At 36.9% G+C, this 12,800-nt stretch overlaps 1 protein-coding gene across 1 annotated transcript; it reads left to right on the top strand.

Annotated features, from left to right (window-relative positions):
• The first annotated feature begins 5,540 nt into the window (after positions 1-5,540).
• LOC131309428 (uncharacterized) lies at positions 5,541-7,577 on the top strand. The gene is made up of 2 exons (XM_058336067.1): positions 5,541-6,609; positions 6,760-7,577. Exons 1-2 carry the CDS (start codon positions 5,541-5,543, stop codon positions 7,575-7,577), a joined length of 1,887 nt encoding a protein of 628 aa, XP_058192050.1.
• Positions 7,578-12,800: the final 5,223 nt, after the last annotated feature.

Below are 12,800 nucleotides of genomic sequence, written 5' to 3'. Positions count from 1 at the left end.
TGATCACTAAATCCATTCATGGATAGTCACCATGTCTATTTATGAATAGCCACCAAATCTTTTCGTGAATGGTCACCAATTATTTAGGCAATACTTTAATTAAATCTAATACCCATATTTTAGTTACAAAAATAAATACTATAAAATATAATTAGGATTGATGTGGCATGTGAGCCACATAAATAAATTCCAACATTCATGTGAAGCAAAATTATCATCATCACCCTAACCCCATCCTTCTCCTTCATTTCTCCATCTTTCCAAATTGCATATGGAAGATTGGAACACCCTTGTCTCGGACTGCATAGTCATATCATGTTGTTGCCAATGCTTAGAGTTAGAAATCTTCGTATTCATCTTGCTCAAACTTCCTTACAAAATGGTCCAAAAGACCAAACGATATGCTAATTAAGAAGAAACTAAAACGAAGGAAAGTACTTAATCTAACAAATACTAAGAAAGTACTTAATCTGACAAATACTCCAATATCTTCCACTTCAAAACCCCAAATTTTATATAATTGGATTTTTGAAGAATGGACCTCTTGGATATGCGAAGTACGTCGCAAGCCTCTTATCAATTCTGACATATCCGCCTTCATTCTTGTTAGCGCCATAACTATTTTGGCACCAAAAGTAATCCACGCCCCTTCTTGAAGTGCCGAATCCCACAACCATCATCACGTGAATATGAAGCTTTTCCTCTTCCTCTTCCTCTTCCTCTTCCTTTTTCTTTTTCTTTTTCTCTTTCTCTTTCAATTGGTAGACGCCCTGCACGATAAAAATGAGAATTCTCAAGGGGTGATAAGCACACTTTAAAACGCACAGCGTGAACACACAGCTGGAAAAACCATGATTTCCCTCCAATAATAAATCAATGTATTCTAGCTAGCAAGATTATTCTCTCAGAAGATGCTAACTTCAAGCATGCAGTCAATTTTTCCAATATCCAAAGCAATAAGGTAAAAGCAATGTTAAGAATGACTATACACAAACATTAGTGGACCATAAACCAAAGTTTAGTAGTTGATAGTTTCTTACTTTTTTATGTGAGTCCAATCCATCGTCTACCTGAAATTCTGCACAAATAGGGTGTTTCATTATTAAATCTGCAATTGTTTCGCCACCTGTATTGTCATCAAGAAGGACAAAGTTGTCAAACTCGTTGGCTTCATCCTCTATATCATCCAGGACCACGAAATCATTAATAACAAGTCTTGGACTCTGAAAAAAGAATATGACAAATCCAACAGTACATGAGTTTAAAATAGGCCATCAATATCACAATATGACATTAAGTAGATATATATATATATATATATATATATATATATATATATATATATATATATATATATATATATATATATATATATATATATATATAGATCTATGTTACTTACAATATCAGGGAGACTGTCTTTAGTGATTTTTGCCTGGTATGGCAAATGCTCTGCCAAGCCTATTCCTTCTTTCTTAATAAAGGTCAGAGTGTCCTCTAGATGTGTGCCATAATGGCCGTCCTTATCAATAACAAAGTGATCATCAGGGTACAATTCTAGGAGGCCATTAAGGGCATATTGATAAGATAGCTCCGGAGGATGATCAATGTTCTCAGTAATAGCATGGATGGCAGACGTACAGCTTGCCACTGCAATAATACCACATGCTCCGCTTTCCCCTTGGTCAGCAACTGGCGGCAATTTCATCTTCAATTTATCGTTAAGGTGCCAAGAAAAGGATTTTCCCCTCTTACCCATCCTGTTAAAACCATAGGAATAATCACATTCTATCCGCATTCTATATAAAAATGATCCTGAAACAAACAAAGCATGAGTCTCCATATTCTCCTAAAAATCAGATCATTGTCTACCTTCATAACAAACTAATGTTACAATTATCAACTACTAGCTAGTATAAATTTATTCTAACCTATTCAGCAGACTTTTGCTCTTCCACAAACACACACACAAGAAAATTATTATTTGGTTACGCGATATAACAAAATCCATCACCTCCTCATCTTCCAACCAATGCCATATTTCAAAAATTAAAAGCTTCAGTTGCTTATGTTACTCTATACTTGAGATTGTTTTCCATTGATTATTTTGAGTGTCGGAAAATTACAATTGGTTCGTGAGTTCACCAAGCTATTACAGGAGAGTGGTTATATCTTCGGGGGAAAAGCACTACCTCCATTATTCACAATTGGTTAGGGGACACGTTTTAAATAATAGTTATGTATTTATGCAATTATACGTATAAAAAGCTCTAATTCTATATATGTAACACCATATACTAAGCAGTTTTTAGAGTGTTTCTGGAGGGGACAATAGACTAGTGTTCGAGTCTTGACCAATTCATTTTTAAAGCACAAAAATTTTCCAACTATTTTCCAAGTTATACACAAAAACTGTGTTCTTATATTGGAAGTGGGAGTCGAACTCGAGACCCTAAGTACCAATGTTACCACGTTATATGCCTAGGGCCTCAAAAATCTCAAGGCCGTGCATGTGCAAGATAGCTTGAAACTGATAGGACCACATATAGAAAATATCAAAAATGCTATATTCTTTAATTTTATTGGTATTCTTGCTAGACAACAAGAATTACAACTGTGAAAAATTAAAATCTAAAACCTAGAAGATTTAAAACTGATATTAAAACTCGTTGGAACTCCACGTTTCTGCAAATGGAGTGGAATGTAGTTGGTGTCTCCCTTATACGCACATGAGCAGGGTTCGATTCTCGTAAGCACCCATCTTTCTTCCCAAATCTCCTAAGATAGAGTAGATTAGGTTTAACGAATGGCCAGAAAAAGAACTCCACTTTTCTGATGCTAAAATCTTGGATGGGTTACAATGACATAATTGCAACTTATGTTAATCTCAAATATTGTGATTGTAGTTTTTTTATGGTGTACTTTAGCTTGTTCGGGTTTTAATTTCGTTATCGTACTTCTTGTATTGTGCTCATTTATATAACATTAGTCTCAATTTTTTCACATATAGAAGAGGTAAAAGTACACGGACAACCCATCAACTATCATTTTTTTCACGGAGATCCCCTGACATTTAAAATTGCACAACTCTTCTGTCAAAAAGACCGTTAAGATGAAGAGGTCAGCGTGGACAATTTTTATAGACTAGGGGGTCAACGTGGGCGATTTTTAAAGGGTAGAATCATCGTTTCTCTTCATTCCGTTAATAGAGTTAGACATTTTTTTATTTCATATAGTTAAGGGGGTGTGTATGAACAGTTTTAAACATTATGGGGTATCTGTAAGAAAAGGTGATAGTTGAGGGGAGTCTCCATGTACTTTCACCTATAAAAAAATCAAAATGTTTTAAAATATTTGCATGGTTGTGGAAGAGAAGTTTAAAAAATATTTTGAAAACATGCCATCCAATTTTATTCCCATTAGAAAACCCATCGAACTAGTAAACTGGAAAACCTACACAAATCTCAAACCCATTGAAAATCCAAATAACAAAACCCTTATCGAAGTTCTTCTTGTTATGAGATAAATATAATGTTGACAAACATATATACTTTATATGAATCTAGAGGGTAAATGTCAAAATACCCCTAACTTTTTTTTTGATCCGATCGAATACCCCCAACTTTGACATCAATCTCTAATATATATTCAAACTTTGTTAAACTTCAATTAGACACCTAAACAAATAGCTGTTATTCAATTAGGCTCCTACCATCTCAATCCCTCAATTTACTAATAGAAATTGCTGACTAGTCATTTTTTCCCATTAAATGCCTACTTGGATGCTACACACACTTTACTCACTCTTACTGACTCTCCCTCTCTTTCCCCATTATACCATGTCTGAAAATTAGGGTGCGAAAATTCGAGAAGGGGGGTTTGTTGGGGACTTCAATATGAATCACTATGGGTCCGTTTGATTAGCGAGAAAAATAAAATGGAAAATGAAAAAGATAGAAAGTAAAGTGAAAGAAAAGAAAAAGAACAATTATTTTTTTTCTCACATCCGTTTGATTAGAATGAAAGTTTTACAAGAAAAGAGAAGATATTCTTGTCTGAAAAGGAGGAAACTTGCAAGAAAGTTACATTATGTTCCGAAATTAGAAGACAAAAGGTGGAGGGAAGAGGATAAAGAAGGAAGTAAGAGTAATTGTTACTCCCTCCGTCCCAAAATGGATGACAATTTTTGAAATTCATGTCATTTTTTGTCGCTTATATCTTTCAATTTATAATGTTTTTCATGAATTTGAAAACTTTGTATAATAGAACTAATCAAGAACTATCAAATAAGATCTATATTGCATATTTGTTGAGATCCATATTGAAAGATATAAAGAATTGAAATTGGCACAGATATCAAAAATTGACATCCAATTTAGGACGGAAGGAGTATTGATTTCCTCGAGAAAATAAAATCTCCCTACACAATTTGAAAGAAAAAGTAGAGCAAGCTTTCATGCTTTAGAGGGTTGTATAGAAAAGTTCACTTTTTACCAATTTCTAGGATACTCTTGCTAAGTAAACACAAAAAGTATATTTTTTTCTCTTTCTTGCATTTTCTACTACTATCTCACTAATCAAACGGACCCTATAAGAATCCCAGATGGAAAATTTCAAGATTGCCTATCAGAACAAGATAAATCTTGAGATGGAATGGAAAATAAGTGTTCTTTTTATAAAAAATTGGCCTAGGGACCACTATAGCCTACTTCTAACCCATTAGGTCCACTGATCAATTTTCTAACCCACTAAGTCCACTAATATGTATTTGATAAGGCATGAAGTCCACTACATTTTAAAAGGGAAATAGTGCCTTACAGATTTACCCTCCCATTCAAATCTCTTCCGTTTACCCCATTATCCTACGTTTGAAATCACTCACGCAAAGATCTCGGGAAATAACAGTTACGCTGAATAGAGCGACAGAGAGAAAGAGCAGTCTCGCAAAAATCGATTGATCTCCCATAAATTTCCTTCGGTGATCGTCTGTCGTCTCCCTATATTGATCCAAGCAGTCTCGCCTCCCTCCCTCTCGGGTATCTCTCTCATTCTCTCTCTCTCTCTCTCTCTCTCTCTCTCTCTATCGTCTCTCTCTGTTGATGTTGTAGGCACACTCTCTCTCTTGGGTATCTCTCTCATTCTCTCTATCGTCTCTGTCTCTGTCTATCTCTCTCGTCTCTCTCTATCGTCTCTCTCTCACTCTATCTCTATCTCCAATGTTATATAAGTATATATAAGTATAACGTTGTTATACTTATATAACGTTGTATGACATTCTATATTATCCTTTTCAGATACTATGCATATAACGTTAGTGTTCTTATATAATGTTTTTGAAACTGATATAACGTTATTGCTATTATATAACGTTATATGACATTGTATATAGAGTTATGAGTTACATATGACATACGCAAATATATGACCATATATGTTTGAAACTTTGTCCTCTTTTTGATATATAACCTTATTTATCGGTTATTTGATTTTTGTTGTTGTTGTGTATTGTTATGTGTGCAATTGTTATGGATTCAACAGTCATGTTTATTTGTAAGTATGGGTTGCAGATTTTTTCGGTGAGGTTATCGGGTGGTGGTAGGTTGAAGGATGTCTTAAGCAACATTTGTAATAGGTGGAAGAATCTATCGGTAGGGAGGTTTTCTGTTTCATATGCTTATGAGAATGGTTTTTGTGCTCTTCAGAATGAATCTGATTTTGAGAACATGCTTTTCTTGCTTAGTAATTGTGATCGCATAAATGCAAAGGTTGATGAGAATGAACATAGTAGCCGGTTAATTGTTGGTAGTACTATTGATGAAGTGGATGATGTTGATGAAGTTGTTGATGATGAGGTAGAATATGTGGATGGAATGGACCCCACGGAAAAGTATTGTAAACATACGGAGACTAGGTCTTTGACTGAAGCTTGGGCTAATTTGATAGAGGGTGTTGGACAAGAGTTTCCCAAAGATGTGAAGGAGTTCAGGGCTGTGCTGGCTAAATATGCGATTGAGAATGACTTCATGTACCATTTCATGAAAAATGATTTACTTAGGGTTACGGCTGTTTGTGTTATTACAGGGTGTGAATGGAAGGTGCATGCTATTTTAAATAGAACCAATGGAGTATTTCATATTAAAAAGTGTCATAATGAGCATAATTGTGGGTCAACATACCGAACCAATAAGCATAAGCGCGTGTCATCCCGTCTGGTTGCAAATGAGATAGCTGGGATTGTTGAGAAAAAACCCAAGACTTCTCCAATCGACATGCAGGATTGGTTTACGGACAAGTATGGTCTTGATTTGTGCTATCATAATGCTTGGTTAGGTGTGGAGAAGGCAAGGGGGGAATTGTATGGAGATTATGAAGGTTCATTCGATAGGTTTCGGTGGTACGTTGAAGCTGCAAGGGCTACGAATCCGGGGAGCGTATTGAGGCTAGAATCTGATCCTGTAACCAAAGAGTTTTCACGGTTATTTGTGTTGTTTGATGCTTGTATCAAGGGGTTCAATTACTGTCGGCCTTTTCTGTGTCTTGATGCCACCCATTTGAAAGGTAGATTCAAAGGAACACTCCTTGCTGCAACAGGGAAAGATGCAAATCAATGTATGTTTGTGTTCGTTGTTTATGTTATAACCTTATATATTAAATTTCATTTGTACAGTTTTGAATATATAACATTGTATGTTCTATTATGTGAAGCTACACATGATAGAAGTTCGCATATAACGTTATACGTTTATCATTCATGTGCAGGTTTATTCCCTATAGCTTATGCAATTTGTGACGCTGAAAATGATGCTAATTGGACTTGGTTTCTTGGCCTTTTGAGGAGTACATTGTCCACTCGTCCTATTACCTTTATTACTGATCGTAACGCAGGTCTTGTCAACAACATTCCTGTTATGTTCCCCGGTTGTCATCATGCATACTGTCTTTATCACATACAGTTTAACTTGACGGATCACTTTCCTGGTCGGTTTAGGAAAAGTTTTCGGAACAGGCTCGTAGAATTGTTCAACAAATGTGCATATGCTTCATCGGTGTTGGTTTACAAAGCTGCGGAGGAAGATTTTTACCAATTTGGTGGGGATAAAGCTAGGACCTTTATTGCGAGTGTCCCTAAAAAGCATTGGAGTAACGCGTATTTTAAAGGTCAACGGTACGGCGAGATGAGCTCTAGTGCTGTGGAGTCGTTTAACAATTGGATTCTTAAAGCTCGGAAAATGCCTGTTTTTTATTTAGTTGATGAACTTCGTCGCAAAATTATGAAGCAAATGGCAGCTAAGAGAGTAAAGTCGATGAAATGGAATTCAGTTATTTATCCGAATATGGATAAGAAGTTAGCTCGCCAACGAACACCAAATCGAACCCTGCTTGATACCAACACCTCCAAACATCATTACAACACCAAAATTACGATCCTGCACATATTTAAACGATTAAAGAAAATGGAAAAATTTTACAGGTCTCTACATGAAGAGAGACTGTTCCGTTTGATCATAGTCAATATCACCATGCCCTATTCTGCAGTTAGCTTGATTAAATGGGGCAATTTTGAAGACGATCTTTAAGGCCAACAATTTCCTACAAAATTTCATTTAAGAAGTCTTTGGGGGTGGAGAAAAGAAAAGCAAGGCGTTAATAATCGAAGGCACAAAGAAAGCAGGATGGTTCTCAAAGCAAATACTTTATCTTGTTTCAATGCCCTATTCTTTAAGTTATGTTTCAAATGATAACAGTTGTAGGTAATTTAGACATGTCCCCCATGACTCCCAGTCTTCCAAAATGGAGAATGAATGAACTCCATTTGATTAACCAAAACAGATACTTAAATTTAAGTCTCCAAATTTGGAGACCCATTGAACATGGAGACTCAATTCTTCTAAATGGAACTTCTAGAACGAGAAAATACAGATAGTCTGAACTCAGGAGTTAATCACCACACCATAAATTATGAAAAATTGCCAGAGGCCGCAATAAAACATTTTCAGCATATGCTTGGTATTTTCCAGGCACATGCTTCATTTGCAGCTTATCCATAACTTGTCCCAAATTGAGCTATGTCATTTTCTTCCAAACCACATGATGAAATACACTTTCAATAATTGTAAAACACTAATAGATTATAGATGCTGACTTTTTTAATCATTTCTCCAATGTTTTTCCACCGCATCAACCTCCCCATAGACATTTCACTCAGCTATTTCAAAAATGCATTTCATTCATGTCATATAGTGAAAGAATAATACAGTAGTTGGTACAAAAAAGACAATAAAAGATAACTCTATATTGCTCCTCATAAAGATGAGAGTCAAAAAGACATTACATATGAAAGGAAAAACACCCCTTTTTTGGTGAGGAGTTCCAAAGCATTCCGGGTTTTACTTGGAAACCAATTTAAAGATTCAAGGCCACAAGCTGTAGAGATATGAGTTGCTCACCCACTTTGGACTCTATAAAGCATCAGTGAAATAAAACTAAGAATCACAAGCAACCACGTCGTCGCTTCAAGCCATTGCTAATGTGGCCATCAAAAGATGATTATACATATGGAAAGCAAAATCTACTTAGCAAAAATCACCTATGGACAAAAAACAAAATAAAGCATCCGATCTACAAATTACAAATCAAGACACAAACCCAGCAAAGATCAACAAAACCCCATGCAAACATAGGGAAAAGAAGTTTCTTTTTCTACCTCAATCTCCGGTGACTAACATGAACCCCACTCGCTCACTCTTTCTCTTTATCTCTGTTTTTTTAGTTGCTTTCAAAAATAGAGCGAGAATTGTTTTGCTTGCAAATCTCAGCGAAGCACGATATCTTAATCTAGATCTGATGAAGCTAGCCAAGCCATGAAAATGCCCAAAAAGTGAACATGCAACACAAATGAAGAAGGGAAAAACCCTAAAAACTAAAAATACTAACCCTGAATAAGTCAAAATCGCGAAACCCTAAATGTCACGCCCTCAATTTTCAACATAAATAAATAAACCATTTCGATAAAAGATCCTCGCACTAGATAAATAATACCCAAAATGATTTCCCACCTATTTAATTTACAAACAAGTCCCCATATATAAATAATTACAACCTTGGCGTCACGACCCAAATTAACTTAGATACAAATACAAGTGTTTAGATTATTACAAACTCTAGTCAAAAGATAATTTAAGAGTAAATTAGTTACAAAGCCATTTTAAACCAAAAGTAAGACTATTACAAAGATGAGTAAGTAACTAAATGAAGTTAGCTTCCAAAAATCTTCATGTCCAAGCACACCATAGCATGCAATCTATTGCTTGACATTTAGACCTGAAAAGAAGGATTTTGTTGAGCTACACTAGCCCAGTAGGAAATTCTCCACAAAATCTATATGTAATGAGTTGATAAGCATGATTACGGTGAATCAAGTTAAATGGCAAATCCAAACAATGCATGCCAACACCTTTTGCTAGAATCATTGCATTCTCATACACATACACCCATACACACACAGGCACACACACTTCTTCCAACGACTTTCCACCCTTGCGATTTTGTGTTTCCACCCCTTATGTCACAATAGACTCCACCCCTTGCGATTTTGTGTTCCCACCCCTTATGTCACAATAAACTCCACACTTTACTTCACAATGACAACCACACAATCATCACAATCAATACCGACGCCATAAACTTGTCCCACACACACACCGACTTTATCTAATATGCCACAAATAGCTCATGGATCATAACAATCAAGACCACTATACAACTTTCAAAAGAATATGCAATCCTCAAGCCATAAAGTGTTCCATTCGACCATATATAGCAAACAAACATTCATATCACACATAATCACTACAAAACATGTAGGGGAAGAGAGAAATCCCTACCTAAGTGGGTTTTGAGCAAAACCCTAAGTCTATCAAGTGCTGTAGGCTTGAATCCACCAAAAACAAGCTCTACCCAAGTTTTGCTACAAGATCTAGAGAGGATATAACCAAAAAATATGATAAACAAGCATGGATCAACAAGTGATTAAGAGGAGAGAGGGAAAAATGTGGTAGAGGGTCAAGGAGAGAGAGTAAGAACATAAAACTTACCCTTTGTTCACCAAATATGAGATTCAAGTGTATTTGAGGTAGGAATCCCTTGGATCTTGAAGATTTGAAGTAGAAATCAAAGAATTTGAGTGAGATTGGAGTGGGGTGGGTGAGAGGGGGTGTTTCTAGGGTTATTTCGCGGGTTTGGGTGTGAAAAATGGTAAAGGCGAGTATTTATAGTGGTCTAAATCTCGTGCTGAAAATTCAAAAATTTTGCAGGGTGTACCAGTACTGGGGAATGACAGTACCGGTACAGGTACCCAAAAGATTCAACATTGCACAGTTTTCTGGTCGAGGTGTACCGAATTGGGAAAATCTGTACATGTACACCATGGACAGATTTGAAATTTTTTGCCAACGTTCACTGAATCAAACCCCGATTGCTACCAACACTTCCACACATCATTTCAACACCGAAACTCAAAGTTCAACTATTCTTCGAATGTCCAATACACAACGATAGACGTATATCCATACACCCCCACAAATAAACGTACAACTTTATTAATAATACAATTCTTTCAGGCATTAAACGATTTTCGAAATTATAATAATTTATAGGTCTCTACACTATATGCAAGAAAAATGAAAAGGCTACATCTCCCAAAGCTACCGAAGCCACAGTAACGTCACAAAAGCACACATGCAACACAAATGGAGAAGAGAAAAACCATGAACAAACCCAACCAAAACCCAATTCTTAGAGTATGCATTCACAAAACCTTTGATCGACAACCAACAAACCCTAAAAAAAAAAAATTTAAAGCCACATTAGCCAAACCAAACACCATGCAAACCGCAGTAAAGAACATGCATCGAAAAAAGCCACCGAGAATAGAGCCAAACCTTCTCAGGTGGAGCATAAGCTATCGATTTGAGCGTTGGACGGAGCTACGAACCTAGGCGAGCAGAAGCGAACAAAACTCAGACGGAAAAATTTGCTTTGCGATTGAGATAGTGCAAAGTCGGAATTGATCGATCTTGAGAGAGAGTTCTACGATCGAAGAAGAATAAGACATGGCATGGTGGTTTGTCAAATTCAGAGGGAGAGGAAAGTAAGGGCGTTTTCTGATGCAGACCGTCCCACCCAAATCAAGGACGCGTCTCATATTCCCTTCATCCTCTCATGCCACATAACTCACAAAGTGGAAGAAGTAAAATTACCCTTTCTAACCAACCGACCAAGAACAACATCCCGGCAATTGAGGGGTATAATTATCCAAATTGCCCCAAATTTCGCAAGTGATGAAATCGGCCAAACTGCTTCTTCTTTAAGAGGAGGAGGGGATTTCCTCCTTTTATACACTTCTCCTAATTCTTGGACCAACTGCCAACGAATCCCCCTTGATTTCCTAAACTAAGTAGATCTTTAGCCTTGGTTTAGCAATTAAAATCAACTACGTATCTTTTTTTTAACTGGTCAATACCATATCAAAGCCCATAAGGCAATATAGAATTCATCACAAGATAAATGAATGAACCAAAACTACTAAAACCTAGACACAGGCACCTACTGCAAGTGCATGCCCGGCGAAACATCAGTACATAAGAACTAGTCGGAGAAAAGGTAATAGAGAATCCTACAAAGATGCCCAGCTCAAACCCTAAAAAGCACATATGAACTTTGGAGCATGGATCTACTACCCCAAAGAGCCACACCTGCGTGTTCAAGACCCGTTGACCTGATACACAAGCTCGCAACCACAAACACCGAACGCTACTCCAAGCAAGCCCTCGCTAACATGGCAAGCTTTGGCTGCGAAAAGCAAAACACCAGCAAGCTATAGCCCCGCCATCAAATCCCCGCGGCTACAGCGGGCTAGGTAACAGTTCGAGAAGAACCAAACCACTGAGTAACATGTAGCCGCCAAAAACAACTAACAAACCTACTACTCCCTCCGTCCCAAATTGGATATCAATTTTTGATATCCGTGCCAATTTCAATTCATTATATCTTTCAATATGAATATCAAAAAATATGCAGTATGGATCTCAAAAAATATGCAATATGAATCTCAGAAAGTCGAGCACCAAGGATGGGGAACTGTCACAGAGACCGGACCACCATATCCAAAACAACAGAAGCAAGAAATGGACCGGGGGGGAGAAACGCGGAAGGTAACGCCGAGGGCAGATCTGGTGGGTGGGGGAGGAGAAGACGAAGGAGGGAGAGAGAGAGAGAGACCAGGTAGAGGAGGAGATGGGGCAAACACGCAACCCGGAGAGAGAGACCAGGTAGAGCAGGAGATGGGGCAAACACGCAACCCCCCCACCCCCCGCCCGAAACCCTAGGTTTAGGTGTTGTTCTTGTATACCTTGACCAAATATCCAAGCAAAATTTAGGATTGAAATTCGAAATCCTCTTGCTTTCCAATAACAGCTTGGGCCCACCGTTTGAATTTATTTCTTCTATCATATTTTCTTGCAAATTTAATAATTAAAGTGAATGATAAGAAAAGATAATAATAATACTCTCTAATTAAGCACAATAAATAACTAACAACAAATAATATTTGGGCCTCTAAGTGTCAATCTTTTGTGCTTATCAAATACATCCAAACCTATGTTTTGCTAGTCCTCAAGCGAAAGAAAATAAAACAAAAAAAACTAAAAACATAACTAGTCCTTTTTCGGAGGAGTTTGATTGCATTTTAGCATATGCAACAAGCCTTTAAACCCTTAGGTTTCCCTAGTGGACAAGTTATA

This window comes from Rhododendron vialii, chromosome 12a (genome assembly GCF_030253575.1).
Source record: "Rhododendron vialii isolate Sample 1 chromosome 12a, ASM3025357v1".
In the NCBI taxonomy this organism is placed as follows: Eukaryota; Viridiplantae; Streptophyta; class Magnoliopsida; order Ericales; family Ericaceae; genus Rhododendron; species Rhododendron vialii.
This window is presented reverse-complemented; position numbering and strand designations above follow the sequence as displayed.